Source organism: Talpa europaea, assembly GCF_964194135.1.
Source record: "Talpa europaea genome assembly, chromosome: X".
In the NCBI taxonomy this organism is placed as follows: Eukaryota; Metazoa; Chordata; class Mammalia; order Eulipotyphla; family Talpidae; genus Talpa; species Talpa europaea.
Window position 1 is genome coordinate 19,353,770 of NC_140081.1, and position 27,635 is coordinate 19,381,404.

Genomic DNA, 27,635 nt, shown 5'->3' on the forward strand with positions numbered 1-27,635 from the left:
AACATTCTAAAGTTGAATTTGACCCCATTTTAAATACCCTGATATAAACACCATTTGAGTAAATATGTCTTATCAGAAATTGTCTCATTCATCAAATAATACTAACCTCAGGTGGAAATGCAGAACTGTCTACTTAGTCTCAGAAAAACAACATGGCAATCTGCTCAGATATTTTAAATGACAATTTTAGCATGGAAAAACTGACAGGCATGCTCTCATAAGACAAACAATGCCATTAGCTTACTTTAGGAAAGCTTTCTTTAGTAGCACAAAAGCAATTCAAATGAAGGAACCCAGAATATTTCATAGCAAAGAAATGTGAATATGTTTTCCAACCTTGCAAGACATCATAGTTTAAATTTGAAATTCATAACGGATAAAATCTCATAAAAGTAAAATTCCTTCCTTGGTTTTCTGAAGAAACCACTTGCAGAGGAGTGAGAAATGAAAACACAATAAAACTAAAATATATACTCAAACGAGTAGGCAAGATTAAATAATTAAAGCTCAGTTATTTTTTTCTGTTGATCTTTACTACTTATTCAACTTCTTTGTTTTAAAAAACTAAAAAAAATATTTCATACATGATAGCTTCTGAAAACTCTTAGTGGCATATAGAAATCATATTTTCCTATAGAACTAAACCTTTTCCATTTGAAAACCAACTTAGTAACAATACCCAGTGTCTTATGCCAGGATGACTGCATTCACCAAGTTTCACCCCACATTCTCTTTCCCATCATATTCCCAGTCATAGAGTAACTCCTTTATTTTTATTAGAAGACATCTCCTAGAAAACAGTAAGGCTCAAATGTTCAGGGAAAAAGCAATATCTAAAGGCATTTAAGTCACTCATGAAGCAGTGAATAGCCAACTGCTATTCATAAAATATTCATAAAATGAGTCCACATGCAAAATGAATAAAAACTTTACTTCTAGATACTTCTGCACATATCAGAAGGGATTTCTGACTTGTTTTTAATAGTGGCTTATTTCCATTGGTAGTTTTTAAATCTGAATCATCATTTTTAATTTGAAATAACTTCAACAAATACAGAATAGTCATATTGTAAATACACTTAATGTTTCAACCTCTGTATTATCAACATACTTCTATACTTGCAAATTGCCTATTATTAAAGCATTATAAAAGTAAAAAATAAGCTTTTTTAAGATTTATTTTAAAAATTAATCTTTATAATTGTAATTACATTATACATTTGATGATATTTTATATTACTGAATAGCTATGCACATTTGCTAATGTTTTTTAATATTTTATTTCATATAATTCTTACTAATAGTTAATATGACCAACTGTACCATTCTACACTACTTTGTGAATATGTAATAAAATAGTTAAAATGACTTTTGAGTAATTGGATGTCAAAAATAGCATGTATGCATTTGTAGACAGATTTATCAGTTTTACTGCTACACTTGCTTCCTCTCTGGCTCATCCACTCTCAACATACTCAAAGACAGTCACTTTAAAGGTTCAGACTTGGACCTCCTTACCTCTTTATTGACACTCTTCACATAAATGACACTCTTCTGAAATTTAACTGACTTTCATAATATCTCCAAAATAGTCATCTCTAGCTGTGACCTCACTTGAATTTTGACCTAGATGTTCTATGGCTAACCAATTTCTTATTTGAAGTTTAACAATCCTAGAAATGAGCTCATTATCTTTCCTCCAAACTGCTTACAACACCAACTTCCTTAAACCTATTAATAGAAGGCTATTTTTCTCAGTCATCCAGGCTTAAAAATGACTCACATTATTTTTTAACACTTCATTCTATGTCTAATAAGTATTAAGTGATTTTCAATTCATTTACTGTAACCACTTTATTTTTTGGCATAAATAGTATCTTATGAAAAATAAATATTTTCCAAAACAAAAAAAAATACTAAGAGAATTTCATTACATTTTTTGATCCACTTGATTTCTATTTCCAGAGATACCATCTCTCCTAGTCCTCACAAAGAACCTAAGGCAATAACCTCCTCACAGGCTATAACCTCCTTCCCACCTCACTGGTTCCATCTGTGCACTAGGATGATGTCAATATGTCCCCCACACATTGCTTTCATTATGATATTTCTCTGTTTAAAAAGTATAAGTAGACTAAAATCCAAACTCTAGCATGATGGTCAAGGCTTTCTCTAATCTTGCCCCAAAGACCTTTCTAGACTTAATTTGATACCCCTAATATCAATTTCTCTTTCAAGTCTAATGATGAGCTCCTGTAATTGTCCCCTCAAGTCCTTCTGAATGCTTTCAGTCTTTTGGTGAGGAACTTAAGCTTGTGAATGAGGATGTCAAGGCTGAATCTGGTGCAATCATTTAGTAGCTGAAGGATCTCACAAGTGTTTTGTCCTCCTTGACCCTCAATTTAATTTGTAAAATGAGAATAGGAAAACAATCTCATAGGGTTGTTATGAGGATTGAATATATTATAATGGTGTGTGATATATCATAAATGCTCAGTGAATACTGGTTATTATTTTCCCTCAATAACTTACTCATCTATCTGATGTATGAAAAATGTTCACTAAATATTAGTTTTTATTGTTTCTCTTTAAAACTGTACCCACCCATTGGCTTAGCTCAAGACCTTTCTCTTTTGAAAACATATGGTCTAAAAGAATAAGATAAATGCTGTTGATAAGGCATTTTTATTTTACCAAGGCATTTGTCAAAATTATGAAATTCTAATGGTGAACATGGAGTAACTGAGATTCCAGTTCGGTAAAACTATATTGTTCTTAACAATGAAACTTGCTTCAGAGTTAATCTACATCAGTGGAGGGGGTGGACTGACAGCACTCCAAAAGGTATTGCACTTGCTGTTCCCTGTGTGATATTTTCATCACACACTATTTGAAGACACAAAAAGCATGCAAGAAACACACAGTGAGTGGGATGAGTTCTATGAACACCCCCATAAAGATGAGAATTCGTCTGCCATGTCCAACCTACAGGATTTCCTGACTAAGCGAATGATGACTAATCATGAGCTTTTGAATTTCAAGGAACTCTTGAATTTTAAATATCTGGGATTTTCAATACACAAATTCTATCGTATAAAAGTGAAGAGACCTGAATGGTCAGCATTTCATGTGTTGATATACACAGACGGCTGGCCAATGCTAGTAACAGCACAATCCCTCCCGGTATAATAAATAATACAGCAGATTCAAACAGATTCTAGGAAACACTATTATGAAATGGTCACATAATTATTCAAGCAAGATAATGCAAACTTAGTTTTCATTAGTAGTATGTGTAGGGTCCAGACTCCCTGATCAAAGACCACTCTGCATTAGTTACAAAGTCATTATGCAGTTTGGGAATTTAAATTATTCTGAGTGGTTCCAAAGTAAATAAATCGATTCAATGGGAAAATATTACTTGGAGGCTGAATTTTAGTTTAATAAAGGAACAACTGATTAGTGTTACAATTCTTTTTTTTTTTCTTTTGAAAGCACTGATATTACAGTAGTGACGTTCTCATAGCTAAAACAGCAAGCAGATACTAGTTGATTATAATATTTGGGTATATTTTTAAAATAAGACATTTTTCACATGGATACTTCACTAAAATTTAACAACACACAATGAACTCTACTCTAAATTCAAAGGGTATTGTCTATCTATAGCACGGCAGCTAAACATAAATGTAATGCCAGTCATATTTATACTTTAAAATGGTCTATTTGTCATTAAAAAGTTAAAAAAATGGAACTAATAATGTTTTATTTAACTATTTCACCAATATATTTATGATAATATATTTAAGTATATTATCATATAAAACTGTAAGTATTAAATTATTAATAATTATTTTACAACATTTTCATATATTAAAACTTCAAACCACACCATATATTTTATACTTTCAGCACATCTTAATTTGGAATAGCCACATTTCAAATGTTTAATAGCCATTTGCGGTTTGTGGCTAACATATCTGACAGTACCCAATCAATGGTAACTGTTACAACCATGACATTGAAGAGAACTAATAGCTCATTATCAGTTTGAAATATGTCTTACTAACAGTCAAACTGTTGATGTTTTATTTAGCCAATTATAGTGGATTTAGATATATTTTTTTAGTATCCATCTCATTCACTTGAATTGATACATTTTTTGAGGGGGATTTTCAGGAAGCTGTCTGGAGATATAAAAACGTATGGGGATGTGTTCAATGTGTTATATTAGCAATTTCTAGTTCTCATTTTTGTGCAATTCTAGGTTGTATTGTATTTTCTCTTACATATTTGGATATTATATTACTTTCTTTTCAAGGTTGTATGCTTTTCATCACCAAGATTTTAATCCTTGAATTTGGGAATGTACCTTACACAACTCTGTGTAATATGAGTAACTGTTTACTGTACAGAAAAGTGTTTATCAGTTATAATATTGGACTTAGAACACATATTAATGAAATTAAATAATGACCAATTTTATAACCCAAATAACCATAATTACTCAACCCAATTATTTTGGCATTGCTATTGGCACAATGAAATCAGCCACTTGAAATCCATGTGATCATTATACTTTGTTCAGACACAAGGAGTTGGGAAAATTTAATTGCTTCCTTATGGATTCACTGGTTCATCATTAGGTCATGACAGTTCTAATATGAAAGGCTCTTTTCTGACCAATTAAAGTTTTACATATCATTCCTTGGTTTTCATCATTTTTGTGATTTGGTATTCCTTCTTATGAAGTTTGTAAGAGATGCATAATAAGCAAACATCCATAATTTAACAGCTCACTCTTGAGCCACTGAAGTTTAAAACATATAAAAGATATGTCTTTTCAGTTCAGAATTATGAACAATTATTTAAAGAAGTTGAAAGCACTGGTGGACAAATCATCTTAATTATTACATAAATCGACTGACTTTGAGAAAATATATGACTACAGAAGAACTAGTATCACAATTAAATCACACAATGTTAGACAGTGCACACAACACAGGTAATAATCAGACAAAAGTTCTATTACAGGAGATAGTATAAACCAAGCAAAGGTTGTGCACAATCTTTACTTACCTTTTCATTTTAAGAGTTTTAGCATGACTGTGTAGTCATACAAAATACAAATAAAGTAAAACAGAGGGAAATTTAATAGTCAAACAGATAAACGGACACAAAAGAAAGAAGAGACAGAGAAACTGAGAAAGACAACACTTTGTTTTCCTTGATTTTTAATGTTATTTCAGATTGCTTAACAGCTATTAATTGTATGTTGCTTTATGATTTAAGAATTAATGAAATTTAAAGTTTTGTTAAAGTTTTTGCATCAAAGATGACTTATATAACAAGTTAACAACCATAGCAGGCTAATTAAAAAAAAAAACAAAAATCAATTACAAATTGATTCATTGTAAATTGGAAGCATTCAAAATTACTCAGACACATTTTATCATTTTTAAAATGTAAGATTTCTTTTGGTTAAGTATTACTTCCAACGTGCATAGATACACTAACATAATATTGACTGTGTTTACACAGACAGCAAGGTAAACATTTGTTAATATGGACTATGTGATCTTAGTAATCATAATAAATGGCCACTACATTCAAACTAAAGTAAAATCTAAATCGAAAATAAGTAATCCAAGTGCTACAGATTGGTTTAAAATTGCATCACATCAATAAGTCTCCTCTTTCCATTCTACAACCTTGAAAATTTATTTATAATTACAATATTAATATAGAAAAAATAAGATGAAAATTCATGGAACCCAAAAGTGAATAAAGTTTCAAGAACCAGTAACATCCTATAGTACAGAAAAAATACAAACTACTGATAGGATATGAAGAATTATTTCAAATCTAAATCTCTGTAGAGGAAAGAAAACTTACAAAGAGAAATTAGTGCAATAAAAAAGGTCTATCCGGAATAAAGAAAATGAGATAAAATGGTTTATAGATTTATTCATTCACTTACTTTTAACTTGTAAGAGTACATTCTTAGAAATAATAGCTTAAAAGGAAAAAGCTGACTTGGTTTATTCTAGGTAAATAATTGGTTTAGTCTTTGCTATTTTGAGGATGAAAATGTGAAAATAGGTAATATAAGGGAATTTGTGAGGGAAGATGTTACTCAGTAGAAGCATATTGGTTTTGAATTAATGAAATTTCATGATAATACTTTTCAGAATGGACACTAAATACACTGTTTGATTAAGATATACTGGTGGTTCAAGGGTCTGCCCACTGCCTACTTTTGGTTGAGTATAACTGGGGATATAATTCTATCTCATGATTACATTAATAGAAAAAAGTGAAATATGAGAGGAAAGGACATAACTCTAAAATATATGGGGGGCAAATTAAAAGCAAAACATAAATCTTTGAATATCATTTTTTTTTTCATTTTTCTTTCTTTTCCCTTCCATTGTTCCTATCATTTGTGCTTTTGATTTTTTATGTTTGTTATTAATAGAGAGAAATGTACTGAAATCACTGTGCTTAAGTAACACTGGGCACATTTATATTAACATACACCATACCGACAATAAGTATCAGATGGCACAAATAGAAGAAATAAAATATACTGAGAGTTAGCATGTTGGAGTGGACCTAGCAATGGCCTGGGAACTAAGGTTTGTAGCCAGGCTGTCTTACAGGGAGAACATGGCTAAGCCATTGGCTTTCTCACAGTCTCCTATACATATTAGAAAGTCTCTGGACCAAAGAATAATTACTTTTGTATCTGCTGATTGATCAGAAGAATAATTTTTCTTTTCAAAGGATCACAATCAGAAATACACAATGACTTTCATCATTTTGAATGTTAGGCAAATAAGACCCAGTTGCTTGTAGCAAATGACCCTGGTTACCAAACTCAATGTCTACTTTGAAAATATCGGAAATGATTACAAAAAGTATTTGTTACCAAAGTTTCAACAGAATTAACCTTGTTATAGAAATAGCAAATTACAAATGTAAAAAAATGTTGATATAGAAATTGTGTTGCTAGGTTCATTTCCAATTTACTTCAGTGGAATAAAGTTGGCAGGTGTACTATATCATAATGGGGATTAATCTGTTGCTACTACTTGAGGATTTTACCAGTTATTATTACATACTGACTATTCTACAAATTATACTATATAGAGTTTTACCTAAACATTCAGCTATGATTTTTTATAATCTCTCCTGCTGAAAAGATTTATTTATGCTTTATTTAAAAGGATAATCCTATAACAAGAATTATTGTGCCAGTTATAGACCATGTTCTGTCAGAGTTGCTAAATAGAACATGATTAAAAAGTGGACTACAAATGGGGATAGAGCAATATGTTTGTATTGATAAAGCTGGTCATAGAAATAGGTTTTAAATTATCAAATCCAAAATCTCTTAATTTGACATGCTAGGCCACATTTTAAAATGTATTATTTATTTTCCAATGAGGTTTGGGAGAGACAAAATATCTGTCTAAACTATTCTTAAAGTATACATTCATTTTCACATATAAAACTACTATTTAAGAGAGACCAGACTGTATATAATGGGAAACTCACTGGCCTTCCATTGTCTTTGGCACAAAGAAGAATAACTTTTGCATCTGCTAACCTGATTAGAGGTCAAAAACTTGATACTTTATAATTATCACAGCAATAAAAGTCTGAATACTTATAATCATAACTTCCCAAATCTCATCTTATAATTACAATACATATGTAGAGAGACCGAAATTGCAATGTGGATTTTAATGCAGATTTTAAGGCCTCTATGCAAATGAAAGAACATATAGCATGTGTCTGTGTGCACATATGTGTGTATGTGTGGACACACATATATATCCTATGGTACACAGTTCTTAAAAATAATTGAGGACAGAAAACAATTTTATATTTTGGTTAGTAACAATGCAGGGCCAATAACTTAACATTGTAGTTCTATAGAAAAGTGAGGTATTTCTAAACCTCTAGAGGAGAACACAATCTAAATAAATTTATATATGTTTCATTATATTTCATAACAGATAAGTAATCACCTATATTAACATGACATAGCTAAAATCTGTTTAATCAACCTTCTTTTGTTATTAGCATGACAAACATATCTTGTACATACTTTATTCTTAAAACTCATATGCAGATTTTCACACTCAATCAGTCTGGAATCTTGAATCGTTTTTGAGTTTGTCACCTTTTTGGCCCTCATATTTAATAATTTAACTGTGGACTAGTTTTCAACGTCGCTGGACCAGTGGCTCTCAATGTGTGGTCCCTACAACCTTAGCATCAATATCACCTGGAAACCTTTTAGAAATACAAATTCTCAGGCTCTACCCAAGGCCTACTGGGGTGGGGGGGTCAGAGGTAGGGGAAGTCAACAATCTTTAGTTATCAATTTCTCAAAGTATGTAATGGTTTGAAAGTCACGGCTCCAGAGTTTCACTTCCTTTCTATTTACATAGATAACCTTTTATTTGAGATACTCACTCCTTCTAATACAGACTATTAAGATGGTTTCCCTACATCTTGTCATTCAGTTGTATTCTCTCACAACCACTGTTGGACTAATCTTTCGACAGTGTACAAAAAAAAAAAAAAAAAAAAACAACTCCTCATTGCCTAACAAACTATTAGTCTGGTATTAGTCTGGTTGGCATGACCTTGTCACATTGTATCTAATAACTCTTTTCAGTCTTATCATCCACAACTAAGCTTTATGTTCTATGTTCAATATTCTATAAGCAAGCTGAACCTACTCTCCATTGAGCATATTGTACAATCTTGAATGTTTTCATGGGTTTATTTGGAATTGCTACTTCCTCTATGTTGCTAGAGTGGCTACGGAATTCACTCAGTCTATACTCACTCTCAGCCTAGTATTTATGAACATGTCTTGCTCTGCCATTAAATATTAAGCTTCTTGAATCCATCACAACTTACCTAGTGATATAGGCACCACAGTACCAAATACTACAAGTTAGAATAACACATGCTTCTTGGTAAAAGCTAAGATCGCTCTCTCCCCAACCCTTTCTTCACTAATTCTTTAAGATCTTCCTCAAATATCATCCCTCCCAAATAGCTGACTCCCCTCTCAACTTGACTTCTCAGAGGATGAAGGGCAGAGTTGTCCTAAGCAATAGAACTAAGTAATTTTTTTTTTTTACTAAGTAGTCTATTTTTGCTTCCAGTTTTCCTTTCTACGTTTCCCTGATTGTATAAAATCCTGCTGTGCCACCATGTTCAGAGATCCTAAAGCAAAAAGAGTTCACTGATTCCATCAACTTTACTAGGGTTCTAAAAAATATCTCTTTTTTATCTGTATAATGTTGACTCTCCTATTAAAACTTCCATATTCTCAAACTTATTTCATATAGATTAGGAAAGACTAAGCTTTCTGAAAACCACTGGATACTAACCTAAATGATATGGAAAGAAGAATTATTTCATGTATTTCAAGGGTCACATTTAGGGTAAGTAGTACTTAAATTGAGTATATGTAAGGCTGGTCCTTAAAAAGAAGATAGCAAAGACCTGTATTTTCTGTCACACCCCATTTCAGAAGGGGCCAGAAAAAGAAATCAGCTGTTTTTCTTCTTCTTTTTCCCATAAATTTCTGTCACAAGCCTCAAAATTTGGTCACTCAAGTCTAATATATAATATTTGAAATAACTGTTGAATATTAATGAGTTATTTTACAATTTCATATCTGTATAATAATTTATAGATTTTTAAGAACGTACATTTCTGATCTTAGGTTATTTGATCCTCACCATAATCTTGAGGTTAAAATTAGACAGACATCATCTTCTTACTTTTTTCTATATGGAAATTAGGCACTAAGAGTTTCTATCCAAGGTCATATTCAAAGCAAGTTACGTGGCTCAACTTAGTAACTTACTCCTCTCATCATACTGTTCCTAATTGGTGGATAAAATTGTACTGCAGAGAGTTATCTCTGATGGACAAGTCTTCAGTAAGTCTAAACTGAGGATCCCAGTGCTCAAGATTTGCTTTCTAGATTTTCCACTTTCTTCTCATGGATAACCCTTGCAGGAGACACAGGAGTAACCAGTTTAATTTTATTCACCTAATAGTGAATCCATGCATTGTCAGTATAAATTGACAGGATATATTTTGCTCTACTCAATTCTTTCTAATTGGCCTGTAATAAAAGACCATCCTATAATTAGTTCTTATGCTAAATCTTTGCTCTACTCATATTCATTCCCAACCTATTTTCCTTTGTTTATCATATCACCATAGAGGTTCTCCCAGGTTGTTCTAAGTGGGACCTAGCCATAGACTCAGCCAAAGGAAGATTGTAACCCAACCTAATCTTACCCCACAGAAGTCCTACTATTATAAGAACTTGACTTTGAGATCAAAAACCACCTCTAAGAATTTCATCACTTCCAATATTCCCCTATCCCATAATCAAATCCATATAAGAACATTAAGAAAGGTGTTTAAAATCCCTTATTGCATCAACAAAAGATCACAGGATTATCAGGGACTAATCTAGTTAATTCGCCTTTTTTTAACTAGTGTAACACACACATTTCACACCGTAGTCTCTGGATATAATTTCTTCCTCCTGAACTTCATTACATAAAGGAGAAAGATAAAAGGTCCCGGATCTTCTCACCAGTAACTCTACCTTTATCCATTTTATATTTTTGCTTAAATAACAACTATTATGGAGGGGATGATAGTTTTCTTTTAAAAATAACTAATCTAGTTTAACTCTCTTAACCTACAACACCGAAATGGAATTGCAGAGAAATCACGCGTTGTACTTAACACTGACAAAATTAGGCCCGGACTAGCTTTATATCCTTGGATAGTCTACACTCCCCAGCACAATTGACACTCAGCATCACTAGTTACGGAGTGTATAAATGAGTGAATTGCCAGGTATCTTTATCTCCATATCCTGAGCGCTCATGATGACAGAACATAATTATCTCTTCAAACCCCCCATATGGAGCCACTATTATATCTAGTCTTCTTTATTAACTTAGATTAAAAGGAATACTTTGAAAAGTAAAAAAAAAAAAGGTGATTGTCTTGTCAAAAATATATAATTGAAAATAGTGCCTAAAAACATCTTGTGCCTTTATTCAATAAAAAAATAAAAGAAGTGCATCAAGTGTACTGGCAAATTTGCATGGGATATAAAATGACAATTCTCAAACTTCCTCTTGGCCATGAGAAAGCTGTCAGCATCTATGGTGCAAGATGAATTCCACTTATTCTTCAAGATCTATGAGTCACAAACTTGTAATTTCTGTCAACTAACTATTGAAGGGATCAAGAGATAATACTATTTTCTCTTAAGTATTCTATAGCTTAGATAGAATATTATAATGACAGCAAGAATAAAATAGTAATGAAGTTCTAGCATCCACATTTTAGATGACTGAAATAACCTTTGGTTGTTTAGAGATTATATACACCAATGATCCTCAAACTAAAAATAATTGTTCATGTAAACAGCAAAGTAAATTATTAATACAGACAAGTGTACTCTGAAAATAAAAGTTCAGAGCCTTTTGGGTATTTTTCAGTTGAGAATGGTTTACTTAAATTTACATGTATGAGTGGAACTAACCACTTTACTAAAATGTAACAAAGATGAATCAATGAATTAAATTAAATTAATACCTTTTTTCCTTGGGAAGGTGAGTTTTGAAGAGTAAGTTTTTCAGGTGCATAACACATTTCAAATTCATATCACATATCCATATTTTATAAACTCCTTTAAATATGTACTATTATATATAATGGTGATACATCACAATGCCTTAGAAAATATAGCAATTGCAAATCATGCTATTATTGGGTGTCCATATTTATCAGGAAAATTTTTCAAATGTGCGGTCCTATTTTTCCAGGAATCAATACTTACCTGACTTATTACAGCATATTTAATCACAGATATTTTAATATTATCTTATTTAAGATTATTCTAGCAATTAACTTTATATATAAGTACACACATTTCTTTTACATACATTTTTTGATTTTAAAAGCATATCATATATATTGAAAATGTGTCAAACTACATTTTTATGAATTTGGTGGTAATTCCTTGCATTTTGACATCCCATCCCAAAATTGGAAATCTATAATACCGTATTATTGATATATTTTTGCAAGCCTCTCTTTGATAAGATTTTGTCTTCATTAAATATTACACAAATATAAAGGGCAACTAGCATGCAAAAGTCCCATATTCCCTGGTTCTTCATTAAATAAGGTAAAAAAAATAGGCATATAAAATTACAAAAGTTCAGATATATAATCTTTGCAATTATTCGTTGTCATGGCTTGAGCATTTCATTATAGCCTAATAGATTTGTCACAGTAAGTATCGGCCATTAGCAAGAGCAAGTTAAATACACACATACACACACATGCACAACCAATGAAGAGGTACAAACCACCTCAGATCATGCAGAAGTACAAGGCCTCATTTTGAATATTTGATCCATATTACACACAGGTTAAATTATACTTGGCAAAATGTGTCAGTAGTGCTTTCTTTAGAAGGAGGTCTTTTGTGCTCTTGTTGTTGTAGGCCTGCAGCATGCTATTTGTTACTTTGCTGTAGGTAAAGTACACCTGAAAGTGCACATGTAAACCAGTGTAGAATGCAGTTCTAAACTAGCTGTGCATGGAAAAAAAGACAGTGAGAGAGAGAGAGAGAGAGAGAGAGAGAGAGAGAGAGAGAGAGAGAGAAAGAGAGAAGGGGATAAGAGGATGGAAGATCTCACATGAGATTCAGTGATAAAATTTCCTAAAATACATTTTGGCCTTCATTTTCCTTTTGAAAACCTTGCTGTGAGGGCCGCGCGCCCCTCTCAGAGAACAGCGCAACCTTCTCAAGAGATCATTTATCACTAGTTTCCACCTTGAAGCAGGTCTTCCTACCTTTCCAGTCTTAATTCTGTGAGAAATGGCTGCAAATCGATGGTTGAGCTCTGAGATTTTGGGTTCTACTACTTTCCTGCAGTGGTCTCCTCGGTTTGCCATCAAGTTTGCTGCTTGATCACGGGTGGAGTCCACCTTTGGGCGCATGTCATTCATTTCAGCCTTTAAACGCTATATTCCGTGAGCAAGAGACAGGGCTTGAAGTTAGTAATGATTGGAAGTTGAGAAAAAGAGAGAGAGAGAGGGAGGTTGAGAGAGAGAGAGAGAGAGAGAGAGAGAGAGACAGAGACAGAGACAGAGAGAGAGGGAGGGAGGGGGAGACAAAGAGAGGGAGGGGGAGGAGGAGCAGAGAGGGAGTGAGTGAGGGAGAGAGAATACAGAGGCATAAAAGGGAGGGAAAAAGTTAACTCCCATAAGACAGGCATACAGTGAGGATGCGTGTGACCTCGGGAAAACAGGTCATTGTCCTTAAGTTGGAATCTATGTTTGTTTACAATAATTACTTAGTTTGTTGACTAAGGGATGGCCTAAGGCCAAGGGATATTTCCCTGACTTCTCTATGTTGCCTACAATAATCATACTTTTTAGTCTTATATTATCTTTTTTACTGAAATTCATGGCCCTGGGACAATTTTAATATGTGCTCAGGAGGAAAGGTAACTGAAGAACAATTTTTCATCCCTTTCTGGTTTGAGTTCCCTCTTTTTTTAATTTTTTAATCATTTTGGATGTCTAGGAAATAATTGATTTTCTAACAGATATGGGATTCTATGTCACAGAAGGATTGAGAAAGATTCTGTCTGAGTCAAGGGGTGAGAGAGGCCAGAAATGAAATAACTTAGTTTGTATTATTCCAAAGGCCTGGAAGGAATTTCAACCTAAGTGACGTTCCTTGACTACCCATCAAAAGACAAGGGAGTGCAAAATAAGGTGAGCACGTTTTGGGGAAAACCAAAAATATATTTTCAGTTTTATGAAAAAGAAATTTTAATCCCTAGCAGGTATCAATTGTATATAAAAATAGAAAAGAAAATAATGAATCAAATAGACAGAAACTACCGACTTTCAGTGTTCTTTAAATAGTTACCCACTAGTTACATAAAATTACTGAAAATTTCCAAAGGACTCGTTAAATGAGATTTGTAAAAGTTCAAATTTTGTATTGAATTGAGACATAATATAGCTTCAATAAGCTACATTTGCATATTATACCTCTCATACTCATTTATAGGAAACATTCTATTAAGTAAAATTAAGCTGTCTCTGAAGAAAGTCTTAGGACGCCCTGATAATTTTCAATACAGAAGGAGAGAACACAAAGCCAAGTTTACATACAGTTGAAAATGCAAAACTTGGTTTTCCATAAGGACAGTATTGTAACTAATTATCGCAAAAGTTCGGATCCTAGATAGGCAAAATGGCAAGAGAATTACATTTCAGTTTTTTTTTTTACGCAGAGAATTGTTGTGAATGACGCTGGGAAAGTAATCATTGTGTTGGGAAAGTAAATCATGTGAGATACAAAAACTGTATTAACACTATAAAAATGGGCAGGGATTTATAATACTAAAAAATCCTGGAACCCCCCTTTTTTCAGATTATAAATTGCTTGGAATTATCTGACAGGGAATATGGACAGATATCTAGATTACAGAACTCTTCAAAATCATTAACTTTTGATTTTTACTTTGTATTGATTAGTCTTTTTCCTGGTCTCTTATTTAAGTTTTCTAAATTCCTGCTATAAGTGAGACCATCTGGTATTTTTCTTTCTCTTTCTGACTTATTTCGCTGGGGGAGAGTGGGGAAAGGAAGAACTAGGGTCAAAATAAGGGGGGGATGCAATTTTATGGGGAATACAACCGTAATGAAAATGCATACATTGTGCAAAGATGAAAAATGATGTAAGAATTATATAAAATAAAATATTTTTGAAAAATAACTAATTAAAGGTAGAAAAAAATCATTATCTTTCATTAAAATTTAGAAAGTAGAGAGGGAAGGAAAGCATGAAAGAGGAGGGTAAGGAAGCACAGGTGGCAGGGAGGACAGAAAGAAGGGAGGAAGAGGGAGGAAGGGTGACAGGAAGAATTTTTTTCACTCTTATTAAGAAGTCCTTGGTAAATTTTAGGACAAAGATGACTGACATAATTGTTGTGCAGTTTGAAAATTACTTTTCATAATATTTTATTTGCTACCTTAAGCACGTCTTCCTTTTGCTGGGGTTTCTTTTTCTCAGATTCATCCAAAAGTGTATCAGCCTGAATGATCCAGTTTGTGATGTGATCCACATTCTGGTCAAATGTTTCCATGTGCTTCTGGTATTCCTTAATTTTACAGACATACCATGACATATTATTGGTTAGACAATATTATTATTTTGACAAAGAGTTCTATTTATCATAAACCTATAACTTGATTTTTATATGTAAGCCTTAATTTAATATGCATCAGAGAAATTAGCAGAATTATTATATTACTAGAATTATGATTTTTGGTCTTTATGCGATTACGTAGGCTTTATAAAAAACTACCTATGATTCCAATTAACTAAGATCATAACTTTTCCCAAAGCATATGCAATACTTAAAATATATGAATATAGAAGATATTTTAGAACCAATACAAATCAGACATCAATAGCAAAAATGCTTAAAATTAATTCCCAAACTTAGACATCTTGAAAGAGATTTCAGACATTCGTAAAAGATTCGCCCTACTTTTTACAATTTAAAAATGAACTTTCAAGAGTATTTAAAATTTCAAATTCATTTCCAGTGTAATCTCTATTTAGAGTATAGCACAAATGAAGAAAATACATTAAAATACAGTTACACATGAATTATGAGTCAGCATATATGCTGACTTGAAAATTTGTAAACATGAGTATTGTTCTGGATGTTTATGTAAAATCTTTCTCAAGATGAAGAGGGCTGAAAATTTTTCATTTGTTTCTCTTACCAACAAAAGGTTTAACCACTCTTCTGCCCGGGAAGTGACAGCAATCCAGTTACTATTGAGAAGGCTCAGTTTATCTTCCACCAAGGTCTCCTTCTTGCCCAAAACCACTTTCAAGGACTCTCCTAGGTCGGTGACACTCTTTAGGTGAACCTTCTGTTTCTCAATCTCTTTCTGAGTAGCCTGTGAAAAGGGCAGTATTTAAGATTCAAGTAATATATTGCACTCTTAAGAGTCAATGTTTTTGAAATGGCTGTGTGCATAGTGATAAGATTTTTCAAGAGCTTACACCTTCAAACTACATCTTTATGAATGACGAGAATCATACCTAGACACTATAGTTTCCTATTGAGTATATATAAACATATATTTATATGTAAACATGATTCATTTTATAGTTATGACTGCATATACTTAATAAACATGTCATCCATTTGAATACATTTATATTAACTTAATTTGTAAATGCACTGGCTAAAGGAAGGTTTTATTTTATTTTTTTAAAGATTTATTTATTTACGCATACACTAACTGGGGTACAGGCCAGAGGTGTGGGGCATGAGAGGACTCACCAGAGACAGAGTGAGGAACAGAACAGGCAGATCTACTGAAATACACTGCTGAGGGGAGCAGCAGGTGATTCAGGAGAGGTCTGCTGCACCATGTGGGTCACTTCCCTGGCTGGGGATCGAACTCGTGCTGCAGTGGCTGCAGATAGCTTCATAGTACTGAGACTTAACCCCTTATGCCACCAGGGAGGCCCCTAAAGGTAGGTTTTAGAAAGCCCATTTACAGATAAACAATTGCTTTCAGAAAATTAAGCGATCACTGTACTCGTGCAATCCTACAACTGGAATTTTCAGGATTTTGGTGCCACAAAATCCATTCAGCAACTGGTGAATATTAAGGACACTTCTTCAACATAATGCTTTTAAAAGTATAAAAATCACTAGATTTTAAATGAAAACAATTATACTCACATACCATAGACAACATATCTTTTAAAATTTGTGACATAGTAATATATGTTTTCTTCCCTAACATGTATAACTAAGATGATCTATCAACAGATTGGTAACTATGGTAATTTCGAAGTAGTGACAAGTATAACTGGCATTTTGAAATATACATAATGACTAGAAGGTAACAGAAAACGATCTGTCATATCTACTGGTAGAAAAATAATAGGAACTGCTGGGACACAAGGATTTGTTGCTCACGTTCAAAATTGGAAAAAAAAATAATGGTTACTTTCAGTTAGAGGTCAATGAAAGTAAAGAGATAATATTAAAATTCACAAAGACAGCGCCATCACTACCTAAGATATGACTTAAAAAACCTGAAATCAAGCAGTCAGTATTAGAAATTATGTAGAGCTGATGGAAAAAACTGATGCTATTACAAATGCTTTATGTCAGCTCTACCTACAGCCCTTTTTCTGAGACACATCACAGCTGAGCACATGGCCATGCTCAGCTGACCACCCCCTGCCACCCAGACCAGTCTTGTCAATGGACAGCTGCTGTCTCTCAGCTGGGAAGTATACCAGAGCCAAGCAGATCTTTTCTCACGAAGTTTAACCGAAGGGCACAGGAGGCGGTGACAACACATTTGGAAATGGAACCAATGTCCTCATGAAAGGAAGCCTAAGCCATACTAATCAGACAGAATCACTGGGAAGCAGCTACATTAAGAAAGCAGAGGGAGCCCTCCTGCAGAGAGGCAAAGGAAGCAGAAGCACAGAGAGTAGAAGTGGTGGTCCAAGGAAGGAAGAGAGTGACGACCTCTGTGAGGTCAGCCTGTATCTGATTGCTTACTCCTATGTGCTCTCAAGGTGTGTTGTCTATATTTATTTTTTAAAGATTTATTTATTTATGTATATAAGAGCTGGGGTGCAGGCCAGAGGTTTGGGGGTGGGGGTGAAAAGATTCACTAGAGACAGAGTGGGGAGCAGAACAGGCAGATCTACTGAAATACACTGCTGAGGGGAGCAGCAGGTGAGTCAGGAGAGGTCTGCTTTGGCATCTGGGTTGCTCCTTCACAGGCCAGGGATTGAACTTGTGCTGCAGTGGCTGCGGATAGCTTCATAGTGCTGAGACTTAACCCCTTGAGCCACAAGGGAGGTCCCTGTCTATCTTCACAATATATCTAAGCAGTGGTGACTGTTTATCCTACACACCAGGTCCTGATCCATTCAGACCAAACGTGTGTGCATATTTGTAATTAGCCTTTGACATCAAATGTGGAGAGAGAATAAACGAGGTAAAAAGATTGCAGAAAATGATTTCTATACGTAAGATAATTGTAGTATCTTCAAATCTATGATATTCTTTTCTATCTGCTTTTCTTTTTCAATATACACATATCTGAAATTAATGCCCAATGAACTCATCAGCTATAATGCAAAGGGTTATTTGCAACACAGGTAACATCTACTGTAGCTGGGCAAGTTTAGCAATTCATAGAAGGAAGGAATTCATTTATCAGTCATAAATGCTACTGAACAACTACGAGCTGTGTCACTACAGTAGCACTGACATAGGTGATTCTACATAACGTCTTTTAGAAAACTATGAGAATTACCTCCTTAGGGTAGAAAAAGTCCCTCTCACTTGTGAGATTTTAGCCCTTTCACTTCTTTGTATAGTTCACAACCTTCCCAGCTATACCTGGCAGGTGTTTTAGGCAGTGTGAAAAAAATGATAAATATCTTGACCTTATAAAACTTGTATCAGAGTATGAGTTTTTCAAAGATATGGAAATACATGCTAACGAACATCTTCTACTTTCTTTATTCTAGAGGCTTGTAACTAACAGTTAATTTATTCCAAAAAGTAGCTCTTCACAAAATTGATCTTAATTTATATTTAGTTTGCCAATTATCTATTAAAATGCCTTCATATTTTAGCTCTGATATAAAAATGGGTTGTATACACAGACATTTGTCTCTTCTATGGCAAGGGATGCAACTGAAGGCAATGGAAATATTTGAATCTCTGAAGAGAACAGAAATGGTTTGAATTTAGCAAATATTGTTGCGAAGACTTCATGGACCACAACCAACTATGGTACATTAAACATCTGTAAGATTAACCAGTTAATTTTCAAGAGAAAATATTTAATGCTCAATAATACTTCATTCAGTTACTGCAAACAATAAAATAGGAAATGTGGAGTAATTTCTGATGTCTTTTTAGGGTCTGCATTAATATAAGTTCAAATGAAAAGATGTCAAAAGTTATCACCATCATGAATATGAGTGTGAAAAAAAGTAATGATCACTGTGTGTTAGTGTTTATGACCAAACATGAGTCAGGGAAAATTTGCATTCTTTCTGTAAAAAAAAAAAAAAAAACAGTTAAACCCTTACATATGATAGTCACAATAAACTGGTATTTATTCATTTGCATAAAAGCTATTTGTAGGGCCTCCCTGGTGGCACCATGCTATTGAGTGATTTGAAGCCTCTGCAGCAGGAGTTCAATCCCTGGCCAGCCAGGGATCAACCCACATGGCACAGCAGACCTCTCCTGTCTCGCCCACTGCTCCCCTCAGCAGTGTATTTCAGTAGCCCTGCCTGTTCTGTTCCCCACTCTGTCTCTGGTGGATCCTCTCACCCCCCACATCTCTGGCCTGTACCCCACCCCTTGTATGCATAATTTTTTAAAAGCTATTTGTAGCTAGGAAAAACTATTTTGTTAATATAACATATTTTTTATTATTTCCTACAAAATACTTTAAAGGAATTATTTACAAATATTATCTCAGACTTCAAACATTATACTTTGATTGCTTTCTCAAAATCTTACTAAGATTTCAATTCATCAGTGTGCATCAGATAGTTAATATCTACTCTTCTCATCATTCTCCACCAAGATAAGGGAAGGAGGTAGACTTTGCAAACTCTGTACTAATTTTACCTACATTGTAGCTTCAAAAGCCAAGCTGAAATGTAATCAAATATTTCTTATCACACTAGAAAGAATATAATTTGGGGGGAAAAAGGAGTCATGGCTAGCATAAGCATGAATGACTTCAAGTAGGAGGTGATATTTGGAATCAGAGTAGGACATAAAGGATTGGAGGGTTTGGATTGAATAAAGACAAAATATAAAATGATTTGAAGGTTGCAATTGAAAGTCACCAAAAGAGGAATAGCAGGTAATTACTGGAAATTCAAAATGTTTTCCTTTGCTCTAGTAGATTCATAACTAAAGAACATCTATACTTGCTAGTGTACTAAGAACAGAAAAACTGAACTGAAGCACAGTTACTGCTTTGGTCTTTCTCTCTATACCTTCCTCGGTCCTCTGAGGGAGGCAGACTTATTTCCAAGGTTAGTGAGAGGGAGAGAAAGAAGTGAAAGCATATGACACTCCCTTCTCTTACAAATATCAAGTGGTCAGTACACAAGCTGCCTTCTGCTGCCTTACTGTAGAGCAAAGGGTAGGAAGGTCTGCCCCTCTGAATAGACAAGTTGAAACTGCATGATGAAACAGACTAACTTGTCACTCAGCCTTTTTAATTTCTTCAATTACACAGCAAGTGACAGCATCTAGGATTGATAAATAAGCCTGAATAAAAGCAAAAATTATGCACATCTAGTTTTATTTTGACCTGGGACAAGGTGCTAATTCCAATTTCAGGAATTTCAATAGCAAATTAGTGTGAACTATTGTCTTGACACTCAGGGATTTTATAGCACAGGAAAAAATGTCAGGTAGAGTAGAACTCAAATACAAGTTTCCAGAAAATCAAATATGTATATTTATTTCCATAAGTTTAATGTGTGACATTTGACAGCACTGGAATAGTCAAAATATTAAACACTAACTGGTTTGACTTCAAAAAAATGCATTTTCTATCTACTTCTTCTTAGCCATTATTGAAAACGTTGCTTCAATTTAAGTAAATGAAAGACAAATAAAAAGTAGGTGGCATAAGTTTATTTCTCCTAGTGAAGACACCCATGTGTTCATGTGAAAGATGGAAAATATATTGACCCATTCCTCATGTCTATTAGTTAAAACACTTGAGTCTAATTTTAAATGGCATGAGAGGTTCAGGAGTCAATGCACTTCACTGATAGGGTGAAAAGGATGGGAAAACCTATTCTGTTGGTCTCTGTTTATCATGACATAATGCAATGGAAACATTTTCTTTTACGTAAAGGTAAAACAGCAAAAAGTAACGATCTGGTACCACAGGTAGACATTCTCAGGTGTCTTCCCACAGGGCACAGGAATCTAACCCATGTGGCATGACACTCTACCACCCACATAAATTTCTAGGATAACTTCTCTATTTGAGTCCCTATTATTCCAATCCCTGCCCACAGCCCTCTGTCTCTTTTTTTATAATCCCTTAAGTGCTTCCTGCTCCACAGATTCTTATCTCAGCCCCAGCTTTCATCAAATCTGTATCATGGCACCATTTGTGCAGAAACTCCTCCCTTGCCTAGGATGCTACTGAACTGCTCTTTATTTTTAGCTTTTTTCTTGATCTCCTGTGCAAGTTCCCTCTAATATGGATGATAATATTTTCAAAGTTTCTCCTCCCAGAGTAATTGCTGCATTCAGTCAGTCTGCATAAATATTATACCATTTCTGCTCATTGGCAAAGGGAGAATAATTTCTTTCACCTTTAGGTGCAAAATATATTCATGGGAAGGAAATGAATAAGTTACAACATTACTACAACTCCAATAATTTTAAGGTGTCTGAAATATAGATGAAACTAACAATTTATGTTTACATTTAAGGTGATGGTGCTTCTCTTGATCCGCAGCAGCTTTAATTAAATCAATGGTGTATCATACAATCTCATATATCTTAAATGTGATAAAATATGATATTGTTTTTTCAGGTTTCTACATTACTTTGTCTTGGCGAGGGGTTTAGAATATATCTTATTATTAAGCCAATGTGACGGAATAATAGAATGATAAATTCAAAAGGAACATAAAACACTAAATAGTGGATTTTATGGCAATGTGTATTGACTTTTTATTAATAATGCATTGTCTATTAAAGAAGACTTTCTTGAAAGCGGAATGTGCAGAACAGAAATTATAGCTATAACTATAATGACAGTGAAAAGTGACTCCAATGGCATTTAACAGATGTTCTATTTTCTAAGTAACAGCTGCTTGATGCATTCATTGTACCAAGTTAATGATCTGCTAGTGTTATTTCACTTCACAGATAAATTACTATGCTCTCTTTAAAAAAAAGATATGTAATTTTTCATGGGAATGATAGTGTAACAGACTTTAGAAATAAGTAATAGTTCTCATGCTTTTACAGCTAAGAGGAGTGATGAGTTGAGACAATTATCCAGATAATCTAGGACCAGAGGCCAGATCTTTTTAAACTGTGAAAGGTGATTGTTTTAAAAAATACAGGACATGGTTGAATGAACTGAATGTAAATTTCCAAAAGACTGCTTGTGTTGCATTATCTAGTGATTCCCAAACTTGGCTGAATATTAGAGACACTGGTCATGCTCAGAAAAATTAAATCAGAAACTCTGGGGGTGGGCCCCAGGCTTCTGAAGTTGCCCAGGTGATCTCAATGTGCTGTGAATGCTACGAACCACTGGCCAAACAAAATGAAACATTCTGTCATGAGATTTTATCGGGTGACTATCATTAAATTTTAGGACTGAAGTGACAGCAGAAGGATAATTGAGAAAACAGAACATTGTTAGCACTCTTCTCCCTAACGCTGAATCTTACAAAAATGTATCCCTGAAATCAGTGTGAAAATTACAATGATTTGTTTTATAAGTGACTACTTAAGATATCAATTAGTTTGCATTATTTAACACCCTAAATTAAATTCAAAATTTGATTGTGTGTGATTCTCTCAGGCAACTCTTGGTATCCCAAGACTACAGTTAGCAACATCTAATGATCAATTTGTGGAAAATGGTAGATATCAACTAGCTATAAATCTATCAGAATGCTGATAGACAAAGTATTATATGGCCAACAATTATTTTTTCAGGGAATTATATTTGATTATTTTAATTTTTACATAACATGATGCATATTAAAGAGCTTTAGTGGAACTGAATTATATAACAGCCTTTGAATTTTGTACTACAGTAATTAAATTAGGGTTAAATGAAATATGTTAATGGATAAGTCAGAAAATCATATAGACGAAACTTTGCTGATGCTTATATTTCCCAAATATAATGATCATCAGAGATACAAAGTTCATTTAATCACTTAAATATTTACTTTCCTACAGTCATATTTCTGTGCTCAACTCATATGCTAAACAGTTTTGGTCAGTAATGAGAAACTCAGAATTGATTTATATATATCCAACTAATCAGAGTGATTTTAAGTCATTCACAATTTACACTGAAAATCAAGCTATTAACATAAGACAGGCTATAATAGGTTATAAAGGCACAGAGGATGTTCAGTTTGCTAGTTCAATGTGCAGTGAAATTTTGTGCACTTTAAAAGTAGACAATGTGTATTTTATTCTCATTGTGGATGACAAATACTTTTGTGTAACTTTAGAGTTAGACCACCTTAAAATACCTAGAACATTTAGATTTCTAATAATAATTTGTTATAGTGGGGGGTAGTTATTGAAATCAGAGAAAGTACTGGATTCTAGCTACAGAACTTCTATATACAATCTATTTTCTCATCTATAAAATGGGAACAGTTGACCAAATGAATGTTCATGATTCCATTGGCTCTAAAATGTTCCATAATTTAAAAACTATATGGGCATTATACCCATCTCTCAAGAAATGTTTTATCATTATGCTTTCATTTGTCTCTTAAACTGAAATTTATTTTATTGCACAGATGTTTAATGAGCATGCACCCTTGTGTCAGCAACCAGGTTATAGGCATGGGAAATGCCAGTGGTGGGGGGGGGACGACAGACTTTCTCCCTGTTCTCTTGGCAAATGCAGCTGTTAATGCCCATGTGTAGTCCAAGAGAATAGGGGTTATTATAACTGCTAAGGTGTCTTGTGCAGCATGGAATGCAAATTCCACAGGTGCTGGTGACATCCCCAGTTGACCCTATTATCTCTTTCTGATGTCACTGTCTCCTGTCTCTATAGACATCAGTGTTTCTGATCTCAACCTGGGAAAATCCATTAACAGCGATTTGTCAGGTAAGAAGCGGGGGAAGTCTGATCGTGTATGTGATGACATATGTCTCATTTATGGTAGCCGGATGGCATCTCTCTTGTATAGTCCACACAGTTAGGAGAGATCTACTCTTTCAAACTCTTAACAGTAACTTTGCCCTCGTTATCACCATTACGGTGGAGTTTGTCTGAATTGAAAGATACAGTGAAAGGGCTATTGGATGAGCACAAGGGACTATAGTAATGGTGTATGGGTCAACTGGTGGTGGGAATTTCACGGGACTACACCTGAGAGGAGAAAGCGTACATTGTACAAAAATGAAGAATGATGTAAAAATATATATAAAATAAAAATATTTTTAAAAAGGGCTATTGGACTAGAGGAATTTCAAATTAACTTTAATGGCTTCAATCTTCAATTACCACTATTAAACTTTTATTGTTATTCTAAAATGTCTGCTTCCTGGTATTTAAAATTTCATCTTGTACTTTCTAAAAATCGGTGGTTACTTTTTAAATTTATGCATGTTTTCCCCTCTAACTGCAATCTGGAAGCATGGTCATATGGAAGGAGCTGACAGGACAATTTTCTTGCCTCTGGCTCTTCTTCCAGCTCATCAACCCTGCCACTAGTCTAGTTATCACACGAAGGTCTCCCATTCATTGTCTGGTATGATGACTAAAGTCTGGCCTGGGATACCTAAGAGATTCAGAAGCTTATAGTCTTCTACAAGTAGTTGCCTTTAAGCATCTGGAATTGCATGATGCACCCCCTTCGTACCTCTGGAAAGCTACATGCTATGAGCTATCTATGATTATGAACATGTGATTATAGAATATTGAGCAGGAGGAAAGTTTAGATGAGAGATTTGTGTGGAAAGTCCACTTCTGTAACACGCTTCACAGGATCTAAAAGATGCGGTGGTGCCAAAATACTGATAATCTGTCATGAAGAAGACAGCAAAAACCCAGGATTGGAATCTCGGTACTGTTTCTGCATGATAGGAAAAAAGCAACATGAACCTTTTATTGTGCGTACGAATACTAATAAGGGTACTGACTCATTTATGGCCCTCTGCTTTGTTCTTTCTGTATTTAAATTCTAGAAAAGTTTCACTTACAATTGATAAACTATTTTAATCATATTTGGACAATGTGGACATCTTGAATCTCATAGATTCATAAACTTCAATTTCATTTATGCAAAAGGAACAACTTCTAGAGATCTGCTACACAATGTTGTACCTAGAGTTAACAATACCTCATTATACACTTAAAATGTGTTAAGGGTCTCATGTTAAATGATCTTACCACAATAAAAATTATGTTTATTTTTTTTATTTTGCCTGACAGGAAGGTTGGTGCTAAGTATTGTGTCTTTATTCTTCCCTGCCCATTCCACCATCGACAAGATACTGTGGCTCTGTTTCTGTGCAAAGTTTATATTATTTTCCTACTATAATTCTCTCTTTTCTTAGTTTTCTAATTTATTTATGTTTGACCAGTTGAATCATGTGTATCTCTTTAAGCTACCCAAAACATAATATTTTCTGGAATTAGAGGTATATGGCAAATACGCATAATTAGTATCTAACAAAAATAAAAGGCAAAGGATTTTACATGAGTCAATATGTTTGAAAGTATAATCTGTTTGGATTAACTACATGTCAAATAAAGACTTCATTACTAACTGAATTACACGGATAAAAAGACTATTTTTACCTAGACATTCAAATATTTTCATATATAATGTTCTCAGATCAACAAAACTGAGAGAAATTCAATAGAAATAAATGACACAGTTTAAAAATAAATTGACTCAATATATTCAAATTTTCTCCAAGTCAAAAATATTTGGAATGATTGGCAAATACATTTAATGTATTGCATTTAAATGAATACTCAATTTATGCTGAAAAATATCTGACATTTATCCTTTGAAATAGCAGATGAGATTATCAATTTGAGGAAAGTTCTTCATTTACCAAGAAAAGCATGTGAAATGAGAATGCACCCAGGAATCATGTGGTTTACTATATGAGAGATTGAATTTTTGGTAAGTTTTGGAAAATTAGAATCATTATTCTATGTGTGATTGCTTCAGATCTGTGGGTCACACTTTTCTGGAATATCATTATGATATTTTTTTGAAAATGCATCAGCTCCTTCCAAATGGGTTTATTTTGAAATTATGTAATTTAGATGGAACCATATATTTTACCTTTGACAACTAAGGGGTCTTAAAGCATATCATTAGCAGCTTAGTATTGCAAAAGATCCAGAAAGAGTAATAAATTATTATATAAATAAAAGTAATACTGGTTCTCTAAACATTTTTCCTGTTGAATCTCAATTTAGTGTTGCTCCTAGGTTTTAATGGTAAAAACTTTCTAGACCGACTCAAACAGACATGTCTCCAGACTACTTAAGTCTTCCAATATGACAAGGATAATGTAGAAACCTTTGCTACCTTCATTATCTTATGATATTTTAATGATTTCCTGGTGAGGCTAATATAAAGTATGTTATGAATATATAATCATAATATATGGTGAGGCTAGTATACAGTATATTATTAATGTGTGATCATTGTATAGTAACTAAAATATCAAGATAATAAATATGTATGTTCATATTATATATAAAATATATATTCTTAGGTGACCTAACCTTGGGGGGGCTCTGGAATTCATAGTTCATATATGGAACAATTCTAAAGTTTTACAAAAGTCACCTGCAAATTGTAATCAGAAGTTCTCAGATTGCCTTCATGTCCAGCTCCACTCCTGTGTACACCATCATGATAACCTTCCCCATTATTCTTATAGAGTTACCCCATTGTTATGGGCTGAAGTGTGCCCCTCAAGATTCATATGATGAAGTCCTAACCATAGTACCACAAGACATGGCCATATTTGGAATTAGGACATTTACAGAGGTAATTTAGTTAAAATAAGCTCATTAGAATGGGGTCCTACTCCAACATGATTAGCGTCCTTATGAGAAGAAAGGAAATATCTATATACAGACATGTAGACGATCACATGAAAGCAAAGAAGCCATCTATTTACAGGCTAAGGAGAGAAGCCTTAGGCAAAACCAACACTGCTAAAACTTTGATGCTAGACTTCTAGCCTCCAGAATGATGAAAAAATAAATTTCCTTTGCTAAAGCCACTCAGTATACATACAGTATTTTGTTACAACAGACCTAGTAAACTAATACACCCATTGGTCAATCAAATATATTGTCCATGGTTTTAAGGGAAGGATAGCTAGGGTTGGAGTCTTGATCATTTTCATAAGTCCTCAACATGAACTTCTACTTGCCCCATCCATCTTTACTGTATATCACACTTTAATAGATTCTAAATATTTTCCTGGATTTCTTGTTTCTGTGTGGTATGAAATGCTGTCATTAGGTTGTGGGAAAGACTGAAAGACTTTCCTCCATCTACTGAAAATCATAAAAGGCAGGGTTAATGCAGCTATGGTCAAAACTGATCTCTCCTGGAACGTATTTTCTCTTTCTTGACTTTATTACAAGATCTACACATGCTTTTAGTAGGATACATCAGCCACCCAGTTAGAGATCATGTTTTGTCACCCTTTCTG

The 27,635-nt window shown here is 33.7% G+C and overlaps 1 protein-coding gene across 1 annotated transcript in view; it reads right to left on the reverse strand.

The window, feature by feature from the left end:
- Positions 1–27,635, reverse strand: part of DMD (dystrophin) — a gene marked incomplete at both ends in the record, with an annotated part of 1,915,324 nt that overhangs the window by 1,155,217 nt on the left and 732,472 nt on the right. Inside the window, 3 exon segments of the mRNA XM_084258879.1 lie at positions 12,937–13,107; positions 15,135–15,263; positions 15,898–16,077. Coding sequence (XP_084115005.1) covers positions 12,937–13,107; positions 15,135–15,263; positions 15,898–16,077 — 480 coding nt within the window.